Source organism: Empidonax traillii, unplaced genomic scaffold (genome assembly GCF_003031625.1).
Source record: "Empidonax traillii isolate 1590-97213 ecotype Southwest subspecies unplaced genomic scaffold, ASM303162v1 scaffold758:size305278, whole genome shotgun sequence".
Taxonomy (NCBI): domain Eukaryota; kingdom Metazoa; phylum Chordata; class Aves; order Passeriformes; family Tyrannidae; genus Empidonax; species Empidonax traillii.
In genome coordinates this window covers 32,604-53,586 of record NW_020955951.1, presented here as the reverse complement: position 1 = coordinate 53,586, position 20,983 = coordinate 32,604, and the positions used below count along the sequence as shown (strand labels likewise).

Here is a 20,983-nt window from a genome sequence, read left to right as displayed (position 1 = left end):
CATGTATTTGGCAGTATGAGGTGGAACTTGCTGTTCTGCTTCACTAAAGCTAAACCCTAGCATTTTCAGAGAGCCATAAGAGCTAGGATACTTAGTGAAACCTTACAGTATCAAGAGTTAAAATCGGTCTTTTAGAGGGAGAAGAAAAAGAAAAGCAGGGTATTTTTTGTTAGGAAGAGGGAAAAAAACATAAGCACAAATCTTTTACAGTTTGATCTTCATTTTGTATCACAATTTTTTAGAAAGGCAAATATTAGGAATGCCCACAAGTAAATTTAATCTTTTTCCTTTTAATGCATTAGGTTGTTACCTATCACTTTTTCCAAAACCACCTTACACGTGAGAAAATTTTATCATTCCCTAAGCTGTTGTTTCAGAGAAGCATTGCAGCAGCAGCAGCAGCAAGGGTTGCCTTAGATTCACACCTGTAAAAACCAAGAAAAAAAATCAGCACTGAGGGTGGGTATTGCAGCTGTAGATGAGACAGATTACAGCTGGTGTGGGATGTGCACCTCCACTGTAGTTACAACCATGAGCAGGATGGGTGCAGGCGTGTTTTGGGGAAGACCAAGCACAGCTGGTCTCCTTGGGTCACTCTCCCACTCCGAGGTGACCCGCTGAAGCCTTGCTTGGAGCTCAGAAAGCCTGTGTGTGCTGTTTTGGGGGCAGTGAGCAAGCTCACCAAAGTGCTCTGCTTCCTCAGTGTGAGTGGGTGCAAGTGCCATGTGGGCAGCAAGGAAAAGGCTCTGCCTCTAATGGGCCACTGTTTCTCTTAATGCTCTCTGTGAATAATACTCAGAAAGTTGCAAGGTGCCTAAGGAAGGGGTTGTTAAATGAGCCATGTCCTCTGGCTCATATGGAAACCACCCAAACTTGCACTCCACAGAGGAAGATGTGTAAGATTCTCAACCTTGAAGTGTCAAAGTCACCTGCTTCCCTTTCACCAGGAGGAAAGATAACACAGGAACAGATACTGAAGGATGGGGTTGGCTTTCTGCCACTAGCTGCTTTAGCAGAAAATGGGAATTAAGTCAGGGGAGGTCTGTGCCAAGTCCCTTCTGGCCTTGCTCTTTTTTGTGGAAGCCTTTATCTGCCCGTGGAGTTTGACTCTGCTTTTTCTCCACTGTGGGCAATGACAGGGGATTTGGGAGTGGAAACACCCACAGAAAGTACCTTCAGCAGAAGTGGAACTGCATAAAAGTAACATTATTCACCAGATACACATGGAGTCCACAGGGATACTTACCAAAAGACCAGTTTCTAACCCCCAAAAGAGCAGAAGTATATATTATCAAGAGGAAAGATTTCCCCTTTGAGCAACCTGGTCTCCCTTGCTTAACTGCTTGGGCTGACACATTCCCCTAAATTTTTGAGAATAGTCAGCCATCACCAGTGTCAAAGAAAAGGGAAAAATTGGAACCAAAGTCATTCATCTCAACATCTGGATTCTAGTCCCTGCTCAGATATATACTAAAGTATTTCCTAGGGAGACAAGAGCTGTAGTTGAAGAAATAAATTCTGAAGTTAACTGCTAGTCTGAGGCTCAGGGCAGATTCAGAATACAAGCTGAAAGTCCACCGAGAGATTAAACAGAGGGTAGGTGTGAACACTGGTATACCAGGCACACCTAGCATGCTGGCTGCTGCTTGTATCCAGGTACTGCTTTCTTATCTTGGCTGTGTTTGCAAGGGGAAGTACTTATGTAGGTACCCAGCTTCGGAAACAATCTCTGGCTGTGGCGTCGCAAACTCAGGGAGGCAGCCACAGCTGCTTAGTTACCACCCTCGCAGAAGGGGAGATCCTGTGCCCTCTCCGAGTGCATGACTGCACAGAGCAGCAGGGAGTCAGATAGGCAGGTCTTGTGCCTTGAATAGGGAGCTTACACATCTCACTTGGGACCACGCAGCTCAAGACACCTCAGCATCACACACCACAACACTACGCCCCAGACCTCTTCGAAGATTTAACTCTTCCTTGCAAAATCTGTTTGAGTAGAGGGAACACAGATCTAAAAATGAAGATGAAATTAAAGAAATTTCAGTTTGCCCATGTAAGTAGCACCCTTTGGTATGCTGCTGGTAACTTAGGCGGTCAAATCAGTCAAATGTTCTGCTTCGGGTTTGGTGCAAATACTGCTGCCAGCCTCCTGCTTCTCTGCAGGCAATGCTAAACCCTGTGGTAAAATTTCTCTGAACAGCAATCAAGTAAGACAACCTTAAATCAAGCCACCTAGACAGCCCAAATGCCATAATTGTTGAAGATAAAACCTCTGGCTACATTTAGCTGTGTGGATGCTTACCAAAATTCACATCCTTCCATTCATTTTTCATATCAGAAATTGCTAGCCAGTCTCCTTGTTGCAGAATCCACTGAAAACTCCATTTCCTTGCAGATCGTGTAGCCTGAGCAGCTACTGAGGGAAAACCTGCAAGGCTCCCTTTCCTTGGCAGCCACCTTTCCCTTATCTTTGCACACTCAGTAAAACCTTCATCAACTCAGCTCTGTCTTCAGTGCCGGAGAAGGTGTTCAGCACTTCTGGCTGTAATCTCTGTTCAAACAGCTGTCCTCAATTCCCTCTAGAGAAAACCAGCCTTTTTGATGGATCAGTTCCCTCACCAATTTGCTCTGTCAGATAACAGGAAGACCTGCAAGCTACCAGCCTCACATAGGATGCCAGCCTGCAGTCAGTTATTTCCAAATACACGCAAAAATAACTCTCAGCTGCAAAGATATTGCCCTTTCTGTCACAAAAAATGCTGCAGTTGATAATATCTATTGGAAAATATCCAGACATTTGCATATATGCATGCAAGCTTTAGCCATGGAATGAATCATATATTGCATAGTATGAAAAATTAATAGGAATAACATATAATCTAGGTGAAAAACACTTAAAGTCAAATAAATTGTTTTCAGGTCAGACATGGGTCTCACTGAAATCTTTTAGAAATACTATATGTTTCTAAAATATAAACAGTGCTATTCTGTGTTACCTTCAAAGCTACTCTTAAAGTCTTTAACATAATTTACTGACTGCAGTAACAACATCTTTCTTTCCTGGAATGCTTACATTTCATTGTGAAAGGCTTTAGAAGAAATAGGAAGAGAAAAGAAGCATACAAAGACCACTCATTTTTTCTTTACTGTGCTAAAGCTGGAACAGCCTTCTTTTGTTTTTTTGTTTTTGTTTTTTTTTTTCCACCATACTATGTTTTCAGACATCTTTGCGTTACATTAAAAGGTATTACACAATTTGCATTTCCAAAACAAAGATACAGATCTCTCTTTTCTTGGAATTCTAACAAAATGACTATATATTTAGATGGAGTCACCTGTAGTTCTTTTTCTTAGCTATTCTTGAGTATTTTCCACATATAGGAGCATTACCAAAAATTTTTGCACATATTTTACGGGCCCCTCTCCAGACTCAGTCCGTTAGGAGAGCTTCTCTTGCTGCAGTATTGCTTAGCTTCGGTCACTTCTGTCACACCAAATTACGTGCCTTTGTAGGACAGATGTAAGGAGCCAGGCAGTGAGATTGCTACACCAGCAAAAACATCCCACACAGGTGCATCTTACATTGGCAGGAGAGCCCTTTAGCCAGCCCAGTTTACCACAGTCAGAGGGCTATGCCTCTTCTAGGAGTTCTGACAATACCACTGTGCTAGTTATGGCTTTTGTAACATAGGCAGGCCCTAATCTTGGTTGGCGACACACAAGTTACCATGTCAAGTAAGTTTCTGTCCAGTTTCTGTCTTTTGAAATTATTAATCTAAAAAGCTGAAGAAGGGGATCTAGGATAATGTGTCTTCTAGCTATTTTTCTTTCTCCCTCTCTCCCTCCCTCCCTCCCTCCCTGTGCATCCATGGAATGTAGTGCAGTCCCATCCCCCAGCTAGTTGTCTGTTTCTCTTGTGAGCTCCCTTCAGCTTGTTTCTACTCTCAGTGAGGTTATTTGCAGTGAGATCCATATATTAAGTATAAAGTACATAAAGCAACAGTTTATTACCAACTTCTGCATGTTCTGTCTCCCAATTTCATCGAATATAAGACACAATACATAGGAACCTCTGGCTCACCTTTCTGCCTTCAGCTTCATCTTTCTGTGCAGTTTGTGTATAATGATTCCTAAATAGGTGCTTTCTTTAGGGATATTTTTACACATATTTCCCCTACAAATATAACACAAAAATCATAGAAGATAAAGATGACAGAAAACCCAACAGGTTGTCTGAACCAATCTGTGGTGGAGAATTGTCCCCTGTTGTACAGCTTTGTTCCATAGTAATTTTAAATGCTCCAAGCAATAAAATGCTAAACAATTCCTTTTATAAGGAGTTCTGGGTTTTACTTTGGGTTCCCTTTGCTTCATTTCATCCCCCATTTCAGCCATATTGGAGCCATCACTACAGTTTCTGAAAACTTCTTTAATATTTGTGTATTTAAATATGTGCAGGCAGTCATCTAAAATCAGTTTCTTTAAAAGTGATGATAAATTCAGATTAATTCCAGTACTTCTCAGTCACTGACTATTTACAGAGCAGAACTCTTCAGGGAATTAAGGAAAAAATACCATTTAAATAATAAAAATTGTTATGTAGTTAACATATATATTTCCTGTCAGGGTTGTTTAAAATATTACAGTTGTTTCCAGAAGCTGTATTGGAGAGCTGAGGGTGGCACCCACTTCTGGTTTTTATTTGAAGCCTAAAACAAGATCTCTTTTTGTACAGTGTATTTCAATTTCTGTGTAGCTGTATAAGAACAAGCAACAAATTATCTTGGATTTTTGAGACACTGAATGACATTTAAGGCTTTTGAATGAAAAAATAAAAAACAGTAGTACAAATGGTTTCCAGATAGCATAAGTGAGATTGAATGCAGTTTACTTATCTGTAGGAAGTTTATTTCAGAAAGCTTTTTTGTGTTTCCATTGGATCCAAATAGCCTGGTTTCTAGAGCTGTATAAAGAGAAACTTGAACCAGTCTTTTCAGTGGGCAGTAGACAATACCTAATGACAGATCATTGGTATTTTGAGAAATCAAAGGTATTTTGGACAAATCAAAGGTGTTTTGATATTTGCACTGTTTAGATAGCTGTTACTTGATTTTTGCATAGGTTATGCTACTTTTACTAAAATGACTAGAAAACCAGGAGACATTGGTCTCTAAATGAAGACCAACACTAACAAAGATATATAAACATAGAACAAGAACTGATGCATTTTTTACATACCTGATGACTTTGAAATTGTGTTTCAAATGCAATAGCATAAAACAATTCATTTTGTGCACTGTGCTACTTAATCACCTATTTATATTTCTGTGCAAAAACATTGAAACTCATTAGCGATATCTATGTTGCTTTATCATCACTGGCTTTATGCTCCCTCCCCATCTTTCCATTTGGGTGATTTGATTTGCTCAGGCAACCTAATGTCTTTCTTATAGGTTTGGGTAAATAGGTCTTCCACAAATCTGTCCAAAATCCTGCCAAAATGCTAACATTGCTAATGCCCAGGGCAATGTCCTGTACAAAGGAAGAAACAACGTAAGAGACATGTTAATCTTTAGCCTTGTAACCCAAATACCTTCATTGATAAAGGCTATTACAGTGATTTGCCAGAGAGAAGTGAGTTGTCTGAGCACGTGAATTTGTTTAGGCTGGTTTTATTTGCTTTTCTTTAGAAATATGACAGATCGTGTTCAGCAACAGGTTTACATCTGATCCGCCCACGGGGGCTATTAAGGACATGTTCTAAACTCCAAAAATACAGTATAGACTCCTGTAGCAATGTTGGCAAGAAGGCAACAAGACTGGTTATACAAAATTACCTACCCTTTTTAAAGTGAGAACTATTCTTTTCCAAACTGTTAACACTACTATTAGATATATAAACGAATGTATTGTCTTTAACAATCTTGCAAATCACCATCTTGTAAATCTCTTTTTTTCTTCCCTTAAACTAAGATAAGCTGTAAAAAAGTTGAAAGGGAGGCAAAGGCTGGGACATTCTTAAGAAGTATATTTGTTTCTCTGCAGTACCTCCTAGAAAAAAATCTACTCTCAAATTACCAAAGAAAGGAAACCAGGCACTGAACTGTTGTAGTGCTAACTCAACTAGACGGGAACAGGGTTGTCAGCTGGTGCAAGTCCCCACTGTGTCATTTAAGCACACTTATGAGGAGGTAGATTTAACTTCAGATGGGCTCATCTACTCAGCATTCTGTCTGCTCATCCTAGCCAGGTGTAGGAGGTCAATGTCACAGGTTGGAGCAATTAAAACAGCAACCTATGCAAAAAGCAGTCTTGCTGTATTTTGCAGATGACACCAAGTTGGGTGGGAGTGTTGGTCTGCATGAGGGCAGGAGGGCTCTGCTAGGGGATCTGGGAGGCCTGAATCAGTGGGCTGAGGCCGATCCCATGAGGTTCAACAAGGCCCATGCAGTTTGCAGGCTTGGGGCAGAGTGTCTGGAAAGGTGCCCGATGAAAAAGGACCTTGACTGGTCAACAGCTGGCTGAACATGAGCCAGCAGTGAGTCCAGGTGGCCAAGAAGGCCAATGGCATCATGTATTGTATCACCAATAGTCTGGCCAGCAGAACTAGGTCAGTGATTGTCCTCCTGTACTTGGCACTGGTGAGGCCAAACCTTAAATCCTGTGTTCAGTTTTGGGCCCCTCACTACAAGAAGGACATTGAGATGCTGGAGTGTGTCCAGAGAAGGACAACAAAGCTGGGGAAGTGTCTGGAGCATAAGTCTGATGAGGAACACGAGAGGTAGCTGGGGTTGTTTAGCCTGGAGAAAAGGAAGCTCGGGAGAAATGACTTCTCTACAGCTACCTGAGAGGAGGTTGTAGCAAGGTTGGAGTCAGTCTCCTATCCTAGATAACAAGCAACAAGAGAAAATGGCCTCAAGTTGTACCAGTGGAGATTTAGATTGGGTATTAGGAAAAATTTCTTCACTGGAAGGGTTGTCAAGCACTGGAACAGGCTGCCCAGGTAAGTGGTTTTATCGTTATCCCTGGTGGTATTTAAAAGACATGTAAATGTGGCACATAGGGACATGGTCAAGTAGTGGACTTGGCAGTGCTGGGTTAATGGTTGGACTCAATGACTTAGAAGGTCCTTTCCAACTGAAATAATTCTATTATTCCTTTTGTGTTTTGTTTCTTTTTCTATAATGTCTTCATTCTGCTCTTTTTTTTTCAATACTCAGATTCCTCCATCTAAGTGCTAGATGCACTAATTTCCATTTCAATGCAGCTGATAGTAGGTTTGCCTACAGTATTTTAATATGAAAGGAGTATACATGGTTTTTTACTTTGTTCTTGACATGTAAGATTTGTTTATATAATGTAAACATGAAAGCAGGTAGCTTTGTATACTCATTCCTAGAACTGACTTGAATCCATTACAGTATTTTTAACAAAGCAGTCTGTTAAGTCTAACCACAAAATCATCAAGCACAGGAGTTGCTCTGTTTCGAATAGCTGAAGCAGGTGGGCACATCACAGGCAAACAGCAGTGTGGCAATTCCCATACAGTGGTGTCTTCATCATGAAATAACAGCAGAGTAACTGCATAGCTCAAGGATGTAAAAATGGAAGCAGACCTTTTGCACAAGTCTGGAACCTGGAAACTGAGTCACCTCCTGAAACAGAAGCCATCATTAAGCTGCTAAGGAAGTTGTTTGAAATTCAGAAAATGCTTTTCTCTAGGGGGAGTAGCCAGGACACTTTCCTAAAAGCTAGATTAGTGTCCTCAATGCTGCAAAGTATGAGAAATCTTTTTGTATCATGAGTCATTGGTTTTATGCTCTTCCTTTTGAGCAAGTCCTTTATTTTTTGTTCTAAAATATTACATATAGTTTTGGGGCTTTTTCTGGTTTTGCCTTTAAGATAAGGTGAATGCATCAGGATCTTGCAGAAACAGACGTTTACAGCCTGGGATGCTGCAAAACCTTTTGCTGCCACATATTCACATAAAATCTGTCCACTTTGAACAACCTGAGGATCAAAATGTAAGAGTGGAAGAAACAGGAGGGGCTTGGGAGTGCCAGGAGCTTGTCTCTGTTCAGACCACAACCCAGTCCCAGCAAAGGAATGCAGAGGCCAGGAATGGACCTTCCAGGGTGCAAATATGGTTCTTCATGGGCAATTCTGCTAATGGTGTCTGCAGTCCAGGTTGGTGTGGACATACCTGGCATTCAAAAGCACCCACAGCCCATGGCAGCCCTTGCCCTGCAGAAATGCTCAGCATCACTTTGTGTCTCTCTCATCTTGGCTGCATTTTCTCGGTGCTGAAATTAATTCATGGAGCACAGTAGGGCACTTGTTGGGAGGAAGAGAGGAAGAACCTGGCTGACCTCAGGTTGTGGAAAAGAGTTGCTCAGGCACCAGCATGCAGGAAGCCACTGCTCAGAACTAGAGTCTGGGAAGAAATGTTTTGGAGAAGTCACAAATCCAGCTGAGGGAAGGACTTTGTTGCCCATGGCTTAGCTCCCAACTCAGTCACAAAGAGACATAAATTTGCTAAACCTGTCAGCTTAGCAGCTCTGTTGACTTGGACCTCAAAACACAATATCTGTTTAATGTAACCCTCTTCTTCCTGCCCCCCTACATGGGCTGAACTTCATTACTGTAGCTCTAGGTTCTTCTGTAGAGTTGTTTTTTTTTTTAGGAACTTGGGGACTGATTTAAACAAATCTCAGTTGACTCACCTCAAAGATTTAATTCTTTAAGTGTAAAAGCATCGAGATATTATGTAGATATGCTGTCACTAGGCTGGTTGCAACCAGGCAGTTTTGTGAAGCATACCAAAGGAATGGCCAGCTCCACTCTGCAAAACAAAACAATTCAGTTGAGGAAACATAACAAAAACAAACAAAGAAGCATCTTTGTTGGAGTGAAAACTACATCAATCACAGATGGCTTTACTGCCATACTTGCTGTTTTTCATTTGCAAAACCTTAATTTCTCTTCTTAAAGAGTTCTAATTTGGGCTGTTTCCAATAATGAGGCTTCTACTGTTATCTAGACCACGATCTGCCCTAAATTAATTTTTAAAGAGGTTTGGGGTTTTTTTCAATATACATCATGTTGAGTAATTTGGAAATACTTGCTGATGACACACTTTTTACTAGTTTGTTAGAGGGGTTTCCTAAATGTATTCTCTATGAAGCCGTGAGATAATGCCTTTGTCACATATCCTTTTCCATATTTTTTAGGAGACCCTGAAAGCTTTTGACCGGGAAGTAAATGCGTTTGTGGACTATATGTTTGGACCCCGAGGTAAGCTGCTCCACTTCCATTTCCCATTTAGGAAATAACACCTTTACATATTACCACTCAAAAAAATTCTAGTAAATCTTCTATCTGAGTAACTTCTCATTGAAAAATGTGAACCACGCAGAATAACAGTATTTGCAGGAACACACCACTGTGGTAGGAAATCTATCAATGCACTGCATTTATAAAAAAGCAAGTAGATCTTTGTTTTGACTCTTTGACACAGTATTATCTGTAATATCAGTTAAAACCAATCATAGATTATACTGAAGCTAGAAGAAGAAATGACACACAATTTTTAATTTTTTTTTAAGCTTACAGAAAAGTCACTGGATTTGGGATTCCTTTGTTTCTGAGACTATCAAAGGAATTCAGTTTTACATCCTAATGTGGAATAAAAAACCCTGGAAAACTGGATCTTTTCAAAAGTGGAAAATTTGGTTTTAGAACTGATTCTCATTCATAATCCAGTTTGTTTGGTCCAGCTACTTATTAAATTGCCTGCAGGATCACATCCAAAATTTCAATAAACCAGTAGACTGGGTAGGAGAACAGATGCATCTGTCAACTTCCCATTATTGCTTTCTGGCATAGTTTGGGCAAGAATAACCTAAATAACTGTAGCTTGGAGGTGCCTCATGCTTTATTAGGACTGAAACAAGTAATGGTAAAAAATGCCCAAACCTGAAATAGAGTTGCAGATGAGGATGGAGCATCAAAGTCAGGGCTAAGAGACCCAAGCAAATAAAGGAAAGGGGTGAAGCAGGACTGTAGACAACACAGTCTTCAGAGAAGGTCCTTGCAAGGCCACCTTGCTATTGATAAGGCTGGATTTTAACATTGCACTTCAGGAATTGTCTTGCAGACTTCTTCCCATGGTTAAATCTGGAACAGCTGCTCATGTGGATGGACATATTGTTATGGATTCCTGATTTGTTGAAGTGATATCCTCCATGTCCCAGAAATAATTGTTGCTTAATTAGAAGGAAGAGGGAAAGATATTGCGTTCTTAAAACCAAGAAATTTTCATTTTTCTTAGCTGGCTGGAATGGCTACAAAATCTTTTTCATCCTCTCTGCAGTAGATATGAAGTTCGAAAGAAAGATTTCCAGTGAAGAAACAGTGAACAGCTTGGGAACAGCAGCAGAAGTAGTTAGAATAGGTTTTATTAATGGCTTCTACAGTAGTGCATTTTAATATTAACAAAAAACTGCTATGTTTGTTTTAAGTTTGGTTTGTTTTGGTTTTGTGATTTATTTTTTTTTCCCAAATGGCCACTGTATTCTCTTTCATTCCTCTTTCCTTATTGGTCTAGACAAATTGTTTGAAGGAATGAACTGTAGTTAATCCAATTCAGAATAGCACACAGATCCCTTTGGGCTTTTAGAAAGCCCTTAAATTAAACAAGTATTATTTGTGTTGCTTGCCAAGTACATCACCATCCTTATCCAGACAACAGTGCTGAAGATAGCATTTGTTTGTCCATGTCCATGCCTCTTCACCCTGATCTTTAATTTAATTGTTGGTATAATGTCACAGCATCATACATTTTGTGAATAACATAGCTCCCTCCAGTGTATTCATATACATAAATAATTCACATAAATAATTCACATAAATAATTCACGATAAACTGCAGTTTTAAATTGAATGACTCCACAGATGAATATCTAATGAATTGAGAGCTTCCCCAAACATCTAAACCCACAAACCTTTCCCCTTCTTTCTATCCACCAATTTTCTTCTACAGTACACAATTCATACAGCAGCAAGGTGATAGATTTTATACACATTTATACCCATTTTGTACACAAAAGGATAGATTTTATACACATAGTCAAATTTTGTACCTTCATTCACTGGTACCAGCTGGGCTTTGTACACAAATTTACCTCAATGTTTGCTTTTGAAGTAGCAGATGAAGTCCTTTGGATCAGGGAATACAAGCCATATAGATGCTGACCAGTTGCATCTCCTAATTTGTTTGCTGATATTGCTCATAGGCTCAAGGCAAATTGAGAATGAGTGAAAAAGCTCTATTGTTCTGTAACAGATCATTTTTCCAGTCACCTTCATCTGCAGAGTATTGTTTAGTGTTATGCAAAATCAAGGAATATTGAATTGCAGGAGGAAAATAAGTCTAGCTAACTGGTTGCTTGTTTTATCTGTGAAAGAAACAGAGGTAGTCAAGAAGAGATATATTTTTTAAAGTTGTGATAAAGTAATAAACACTTCTCCTCAACAGAGTATGATCTGCAGCAAGGCACTGGTACAAAACCATCTACTCTCTGCACCTAAAGGATCTGAATCAACTCAGACAGCAGGCTGGCCAAAGCTATACAGAAACTTGAATCAAAATGTTTCTAAACCTCATTGATAAAAGCCTGATACCTTTAAGGAGCCTGGGAGGCCTGCCACTCATTTCAAAGGAGCCAAGATTTCACCCCAAGGGTTTGGCACATCAGGGCCAGTGGCCGTGAATGAGCCCATTCACAGAGTGATCAGAGCTTGTGGGCACCTGCTCCTTCCCCCGCTGTAGTCCAGTGCTTTCCTACTGTGGCTTTATTCACTGCTTTGGTCTCAATTTCAGATGCTGTGCAAGTTCAATATTGTAAAAATAATCCTTTCTGCTATTGACAGTGTACTTTTACAGTACTTGAACACAGAGATTTAACTGTCAGTCAACAGAAATACTTTTCATCTCTTCTTCTTCTGATAACTTCTTTTGAAATACATTCCCTTTCCTCCCGCTTCCTGACACATGAATTCCTCCCTCTTCTTGTTATTCAGGGATAAGCGGAAGTAGACACAAAGCAGTCACATTCCTTGGCTGCCGTTTATAAACCACTCTCTGCCAATAACTGTCTTACACTTCAAGGTATCAAGGTCATGGTGGAAAATAATCAGGAAGGCTACACTTTTTAACAATTTCTCTTGAATCTGAAATAGTATGGAACTTAAAAATTCTTTACATGCTGACCTGAACGAGCACACGAGTTCTGCGTTTGTATGGATCAGCCCACATGCTTGTGGCCACTCAGGGCAGTATGGAAACTTTCCGAGGTCATACTGTGGCTGAATTTAATTCTGTTTGGTTTAGTTTGTGTTCTGAACTCTTCCAAATACCTTTCCTCTTTGAGCAAACATGCGGTTCCGTTACCTACTAATGCGAGTTGGCGTTTTGCGTGTAACCTTTATACACCAAGTGTTGCAATCCTCAGATTGGAAGGGAGACCTTTCCTTAGATAACACTCTTGCTGACATGACTTCTTTCTACATCTTCATTTAGAATACTAATTAAATAAATGAAATCCTTATGCTCCTAAAACGTACACTCCTAAAATGTCAACACTTATGTGCACAACCTTTACCTGTCTTGTGACTCCTGTGTCCTGTTAAGAGCCAATTTGGGAGTAGAATCACCTCAAAAACATTCATTCCAGAGCTTCAGACATAGCTCGTGAGCTTTAAGAGGGTGTTGGAAGGGTTTTATTGTCACACTGAGGTGATCCTAATAAGCACCGTGATCCCAAGACAAAAAAGAGGTAGTGTAGATTGGTAATGTACAGCAAAGCAAGGCTGCCCTGTAAGGAGGGACTGTGCTTTGTAAAAGACAGTTGTGCTGTTGTGACTGCCCACACCTCTCTACTCCTAGAGGTTTTTTGGAATCCACAAGGGAGAGTCAACCCAGGAGAGCATTGGACTTCCATGGTAGTGTGGGCCTGGTTGAAAGTCTTTGGTGTGAAAGAGCTAACATCCCTCGTGGAATCCAAATTCAACAGGTGAATGTTACAGCCACTGCCATGGAAGCAAGGGGAGAAGTGCAGGAAGAGTGTAGTGAGAAAGAAAGCTGATGTTCATTGGCTGGTTCATAAGTAGGTTACTCTAACACACTTAAAATTTCACTTTACCTGTATGCATATACTTCTGAGAAAAGAATGCTTGGGCACATTTGCTTTGTGTGTCATCCATTGACCAGTCCTTTCCAAACTCAACACAGGCAGAAAAACAGTAAAATGGTTTTTTTTCATGCACCATGAATACCTTTTCTTTTACAATTTTTAACGTAATCTTGGTTCTTTATAAACCATAAACTAAGTAAAACATTTTCTAAGAGCAAAAACATCTTCCTAAGAGCAAAAAGAATTGCTTTCCATATGGCCTGCACAATAGGTCCTCACTGACTTCCTTCTTCACTTACTTCATAAGTCGTGAGAGATTAGAGTAAATTTTCTAAAAACCAGGCATGATGCCCCCTTGTTCTTTTGACAGATAAATGAGAATATTGTTGCTGTGGAAAATTAACTCTAGGTTTTGCTCCATCATGGGGAAAAAAAAAAAAAAAGGAAAAAAAAGCACACTCCTTTTGGTCTTGACATCCAGTTGCTCATATGACAAGAAAGTTGTGCCTCCAGATTGGCATCTAGGATTAGGCTTTGCTCATATACATTGAACTATCTGATTACTGCCAATGGGATTACTTGTGTGAATAAGACAAGAAGGATTTGACCTTAATATTTCATTGCAGGACCAGGCAAGTGGGACAGAAACTGTGAGAAAGCAAGCCCTTGCCCAGCCAAAGATCTTTGATAACCATCCAAGTACACATTTGCCACTTGCTTTTTGTATTTAATGTTTTGGAAAAGTCCTCCCTGTATAAATGTTTTCTAGCAAATGTTATATACCTTCCTACCTGTATGGCAAGTACAGAATTAAAATAACATACAAGCTAACAATATTACATGCATATTTTGTATTTAACATTATCTGCAAACTGTCCATTGAGCAGATGAGGATAGTATTTAAATAAATACTGAGTTAAAACATTAAATTAAATTTTTAAGCCCATAAGAATTTTTTTTTCCTTTTCATTTTCTCTTTACTGTTAAAATGAGGTGATTTAAGTGACTTTAAATTATTAGGAAATTTCATGCAGTTTTCAACCCACATTCTCTGAATTAGCATGTAGTTTAGGTAAAATGACTGGATAGCTCTTTGTGAGCAAAGCGTGGCAGATTACCTCTCATGCTTTTAGCAGACTTTTTGCTTGATGTATTCTGATTTATTTTAGCAGTACTTTACCAGAGCCTTCTTAATTGCCTGCTCCGTGTTTTGTTTTTTTTTTTTTTTTAGATGCCAGGGTTAGAGGATGGTTCCTTTTGGACTCTTACCTTCCCACATTTTTCCTTACTGGAGCATATCTACTCTGCATATGGCTGGGCAAAAAGTTCATGAAGAACAGGCCTCCTTTCTCTCTCAGGGCTCATCTTATTGTGTATAACCTTGGGATCACACTGCTCTCCTTCTACATGCTCGTAGAGGTAAGTGTTCTTCCATGCACTGAGGATGAGAAAGGTGAGCAATGCACAGGTTTTTAGCCGAAATATCTTAGTGACAGGTAGTTTTGCTAGGAACATTAAAATCAGCAGCAAAATAAACTTTAAGATCAAAAAAAGGCCCTTAGCAATTGGAGAGTGAGTTGTAGAGTACCTTCTCATCTTAGATCTTGGCGTGTTTTGATCATCCTTCCTGAGCTACAGTCCACACCTGGGACAGCTGGCTGCTACCAGGACTGCATCCACAAGCATAAATTTGAATCTGCAACAGTCTAAACATGTCTACGCCTCATTTTTCAGCACCAATGAAAATGCCCATGGATTGTATTTCATTCACATGACTGTCTATGGAATAGTTTTTCCATGTACAAATGCCCATGCTTAAATATGTACAGATTTATATACGAGAGCAAATACTGATTTATTTATGGTATTGACAATTCAGTGTTATTTTTCTGCTGTCGTGACTAAGAAGCTCTCCTCATATAGTCAGACAGTCAGAGACAGATGTTAAAATCTTATCACTTTATCCAAAAGCAAGTGCTGTGGGGCTTGGAGGTCACATAGATTATTTTCCAAGTACTTATCAGGAAGGAACACGCTCACACAAATCAGGATTCATTCAGAACCAAAAGAGAGGTGTGAATGCATCTGATGATTTTGCAACAACAGAGGACTCAAACAGTGCTCCTTGGCAGATGAGTGTTTTCACCTCCTCAGTGGAGGCAAAAGTCACTATTTGGATATTATTTGGGAGCTACCCATTCTCAGCCTTTTGATAACTGAGGTACTTTTAATATTAAGGTAATAACATACATTACTTGTGGCCCTTAAAAACAAACACTAGAGGACAAAACCCACAAAACATTTTCTGACTTGGCTTAAGAAGTGACCCAAGGCATGTGAAGCCCCGGCTGAAGAATGTGCATGATTTTATGGTGTGACCTGTGGAGGTGTGAGCTGACACTGCCGTGTTGCCTGCACAGCCTCATGGCATTTCTCGCTCCCTGGACTCTCGGCCACAACAGCAGTTTCCACGAGAAATACAAGGATTAACTTGTTCTGTCAGTGGGACAAGAAACTTTTCAGAGGCCAAACAGGACCCTCGAAGATTTCAAGTTTTAAATTACTTTGAACTAAACACCAAGTGACTGGCCTGGTCAAAAGGCTGAGCAGCAGTTTAGATTTGTGCCCTTGTGCTAAGGACTGATTGTGCTGCATACAGCTTCATCCTGGTTAGAGCTCCAGCTGGCTTCCGAGGCTGCTGCGGTGTCTGAGGGTGCAGGATAAGGTTTAGAGCAAGGGAGAAACAAGCACAGTTGCTGGAAGGTTTGATGACTCCATAATGATTGTCCTCTAGAATTTAAATTAGTACTTTGATGTTTAAATCCCCATTTTGCTCGAAGGTATACAGATAACTGGCTGCAGTAGCAGGACTCAGCAAAAAGGATTAGCTGAATAGAAAACAATACTGCTGCTCCCTTCCCCTTGCAGTCTGATTTGGCTTGCCACAAGTAAATAAATGAAAGAACAAGGAAAATTTTAGCAGGTCTCTCTTGTATGAATGAAGCAAACTTGGTTTCAGCCATCTTCATATCCTTTTAGGAATTGTATTTAAACAGCTCCCATTCAACTGCCTCACTGGTCTGTCCTTCCTGAGGCTAATTTTGCTGCAGACGGTCACTGAGTTGTGTTAGTCCTCAGATTAGTCCTTTGATACCTTGATTCTGAGTCTGGAGGCTGCTGATTTATACCTCCCAGATTGCAGCTGGGCATGGCTGGCAGTGCCAGCTTGTAGCTCCACATTCCGCATTTTTTGGGAACCCAGGGAACATGATGACTGATCTACACTGCCAGCTGTTTTACTGCAGATTTCCCTCTTGGCTCTGGACTGACAGTCAGGCTGGTTTTACACTGTACAAAATGCACTTCCATAATAGAGGCTCTGTTGTTTTCATAGTCTAGTTGCCTGTCTCCTATCACAGCTTCTCCTCTGAAGGAGCAGAAAGGAAGTTAAGACTTGCAGATCTGCCTAAGGTAGCTTGCACATCCCTACTGAAGAAAAACAGGCAAATGGGAGAGCAGAAATCATCTTCAGTACAGAATAAATTCATGGTGATTCAGTATTTCCAAATGTCTGATTTCCAAAGCTTCTCTTTGCCCCTTATTCTCTCTGTCTGTTGGGGACATTAAGCTCTTTAAGGCAAGAGTTACCTATATTTAGCACATTCAGCATGGTGGTTTCTTATGTAAACAAGTTGATCCCTCCAGAGTGTGATTCAGGATTAATTCTTAGTTAGACACATCTATAATAGTTGTTTTATTCCTCCATCCTCCCACTGCATCTAAACCACTCTAGTCTCTGTACCAGGGATAATCACAAAATAATAAGCTCTACAATAGAGATTAAAACAAAACAAAACAAAACAAAAGGAAAAAAAAAAGGAAAACCATCCCCCCAAACAAAAACCACAAACAAACAAAAACCACCCAGTAATGGGTATTGCTGTTCTTATCTCTTCTTTGTTTTGTTTATAAGGTGCCACACACCATTTCTTGCAAGAGCACTGGAATGTGGTGGTTACTTCTTAGACATTCAAAAGAAAAAAATATCTCATTCAAACGAAAGGGTGTATCTCCAAATGCAGACTCTACCATTGATGGATTTAACAAGAAACATTTCAAACCTGCTTATGGGAGTACTTGTGCTTCAGTTTTTCATCTCCTGACTAGTTTAGCTGTCCCTTAATAACAGCTGATTTGTACAACCTCAAGGCAAGAAAACAAAGGTTATGGCAAAAAGTCGTAACAAAAGAGCCATTTTTAGATCTCCAAAGGCATATTCCTCTTTTGAGCCAGAGCTCCATACACTGCACCATAGGCATGATCTATCTGGGAGCTGATTTTAGCTCTATGAGCTTTGAGGTCAACCAATCCTCAACATACTTGGAGGAACAGCTCCAGGACAACTCTAAGACGTGCCATTAGCATAAGGTCAGGTACCCCTACTATCCCCCAAGGACAAGGTCTAAGAATAAACAGCTCTTCTCATCTGCCCCCATCCTACTGAGATGTCTCAAAATTTTTGTGTCAAGAAGGAGTTAGGTGCCTCTGAAGGCCCCCCTTAGAAGGAGAAGTTTATTAGACCTTAATCTAGACTTTTTAGTTAGGCAAATAGATTTCATCAACGTTGTCAAATGCACTTACCTCTCCCAATTAAATATGATGCAGAAGTGGGCACTTGGTTTTGGAGCACTTTTTTTTCAAGTCCCTGAAGCTTAGACACAAGTACTGTGCTTAAATTAGGCAGAAGAGAATTCATTCCATCCTTGCTGCTACCAAAGAAACCTGCATCAGAAGTTTGTTATTGGTTGTGCATTTCTCTGTACCATTAAGTGTTCATAGCCTCAGATAACTCTACCAATCCAACAATTTCTAGCAACATGGCCAAAAGTCTGCATAAGGAAGAACAGCCACCACCTTTTTATTTTTATAAAAATCAAAACTTTTAACAATTTTACTGAACAAATAGATGCCATTTCTCTACACAATTCTCTGCCTAAGATCCTAAAAGTACCGACTATGAGCAGAAAACCAGCTTATTGTGAAAACCAATTATGTCTGTGAATATTTTGAAATTATTTTATGTGCTCACAAATCACACTTCGGGCATTCTGTCTGAGGCACAAGAGGCCACAGGATAAAACTGTCACAAGTCCAATGATAAATTAAAACTGGAAACACAGGAAACCAATGCTGATCTCTGAATTCTGAAATTACTCAGCTGAGGATACTCTCTCTCATTAATAGGAAAAGACATAATCTCTGCCAGGGTCTTAGGCTGCTTTCCCCAGCAGTAAGTATCACCTCTGCTCTATTTAAATTAAATCTCAGCTGGTCATCAAGGTCTCACCCAAGTCCTTTTGTTGATCAGGCACTGAGAAAACCAGGACACTGGCACCATTTGGGTCAGATTAAAAAAGAGATCTAGAGATAGGTGTGATTAGCATAAGGGTGGCGTGATGTCTCAAGCTGCCTGTATCCCCAGATAGCTTCTCAGACTTATTACAAATCCATAGGATTTGTAAACAAGCAACCACATCCATGTGAGAAAGGCAGGACTTGCCCGTGAGGGCCCCTTGATTTAAAGTAAAGGGAAAAGAGCAGTGATCACTAGTATTTCCATCCCAGTGCATTAACCAGAAGAAAAGTCTTTTACTTTTCAGGATTGAATAAAGTAAAAATCAGTAAATCAACTTCACTTTACCTGTTTCTAGGAGCTGAAAATTCATCCCACAGTAAATCCAAATTCTGAATTATAGTCACAACTTGCAGATTTACAGGTGACAAGATGGTGTGAAGATTCGCAAGAATACCAGAACTGCCTTCTGTGTATCCTCTGATAGCAGGGAAAGGTCAGAAGCACAGTGCTGGTATGACCAGGTCCATCAGCCACTATTTTTTACCCTACACACTGCAACTGAGATTACATCTCACAGATTACTAGTAAGCCAAATATAATGTCCGAATTTGGCATAACGGGGCAAAACAAAAGGAACAAACCAAAAAAATAGAAACCAAATAGAAAATAGAAACCAAAAAATAGAAGGAGCACCTAAACTCTGGTTTATTCCATCATTATAATGGCTGACATCTGAAAGATTTGCTTCCTAACTGTGCAAATGTTGAAAAGATGGAGCTTCTGTAGCAGAAGTTCTAAGAAAAGCTTTAACAGTGCAGATGATGAGGGAAGGTAAAAAAGATACAGATCTTAGCCAATTTCTACTGTCCTGGAATTTTACTGTAGAAATCCAACTTCAACATAATCTTGCTTTTGGTGTTTCTTTTTTTTTGTGGGTTTTTTTTTGTTTGTTTTGGTGTTTGTTTGTTTTGGTTTTTTTAAATTGTGATAAATTATTGTTTTCTCTTCATTAATTGTTGAGAAGTTAACAAATGTAAATTAAGTACAGAAGTAGGGCATGATTCTAAGTCTATAAGGATTGATGCTTAAGGTGAAGGCTTCCTTGGAAGTATTTCTTTAATTAGTACAGAAAGACTGTCTTATCCTTAGGGGAGCAAGAGAAAAAGAACAAAGTGAGAAACCAGAAGAGATCAGGTCCACTTCTCTATCATCTGAACATGGGAGAAGTGAGGAAAAAAACTCTAGACAGCAAAAGGTCACCAAGAATGCATTGTAAAGCAGTGAAATGTAAAAAGAAGAGCAAACAGCTCTTTTGAGCAAGTAAGAACTTTGAGTAGATAGAGTGAAATTAGCAGCTGTTCCTCTGTCTTAACTGGATAATTTGTTTGGAGAGCTGAGGAGCTGACTTTGTTGTCCTTGCCTACAATTATTCCATTTGGATGTGTTGTCCTCACTTCTCAGTTTTCATCCTCTGTGTTCTCCATGTCTTTCATACTGACCTTTCTGAGCTCTGCATTTAGGTAGAACATTTAACCTCATCTCTTAAAAAGGCAGAGCTCTGGATCTCACCTGCACATTCAAATAGAATTCAGTAGAACTTAACTGGAAATCAAGAGTAAAACTTCACGTATTGAGGTTTTTCACAATTACAAATCTTCTGATACCATCACTGGTACCACAAAATAACATACAGGAGCTACTCAGAACAGACATAATAGACTTGTGGAAAATAAGCCTAGAAGGGATTTCTTTTAGCCTATTCCACTATCCCAGACAACAGCAACACTCGAAGTAATTATCATTCATAACTGATTTCAAGTAATTTTGAAGTCATTAGTTCACTAATCCTTCCATCAGTCTCCCATTTACTTAAAGGGTATTAAATGGAACTGCCTGGGAGTTTCTCAACAACATGGCTTTACTTTTGAAAGAGTTTTTGCTGACAAAAAAAAAAATTTCAAACATTTACCAAAGCTCCACTTGGGAAAGGGCTCTTATTTTTGTCACTGTGTTATGAACATTCTGCCCTAAAAACAAGAAGAAAGCATGGGGCCACATACTTTCTGCACTCTGGGGTAACCAGCATCCTTTTAGTTACAATCCTTCTTTTACATGAGAGATCCAACATCTGTATGGGCTGCAGGTTGGAATAGCAAACTCCAGCTGGTGTATTGCAGAAGTAGCCAATCTCTTTTTGGGAGACAGCATGCATGCAATTATTTGACCTCTAACTAGACCCATGGAGAGATGGAGAGTCTCACCAAGGAGTAGCCCAAAGCATGCTTTTTACATTTCTGACGCCATGGAAAATATCCTGAAAGCATCATAAAGAGGGACAAAAAAATATTTGACAAAAATCTTGTGCCGTATTTCCTACTCAGTGCCTGCTTTTGTTTGGCACAATACTGCCACTAAGCTGTTATGTTTAGGGGAACCA

At 39.8% G+C, this 20,983-nt stretch overlaps 1 protein-coding gene across 1 annotated transcript in view; it reads left to right on the top strand.

The window, feature by feature from the left end:
• The window catches only part of ELOVL2 (ELOVL fatty acid elongase 2), a 49,390-nt gene that overhangs the window by 15,566 nt on the left and 12,841 nt on the right, over positions 1–20,983 (top strand). Inside the window, exons 2-3 of the mRNA XM_027900954.1 lie at positions 9,228–9,291; positions 14,422–14,609. Coding sequence (XP_027756755.1) covers positions 9,228–9,291; positions 14,422–14,609 — 252 coding nt within the window. The remainder of the gene's footprint in view (positions 1–9,227; positions 9,292–14,421; positions 14,610–20,983) is intronic.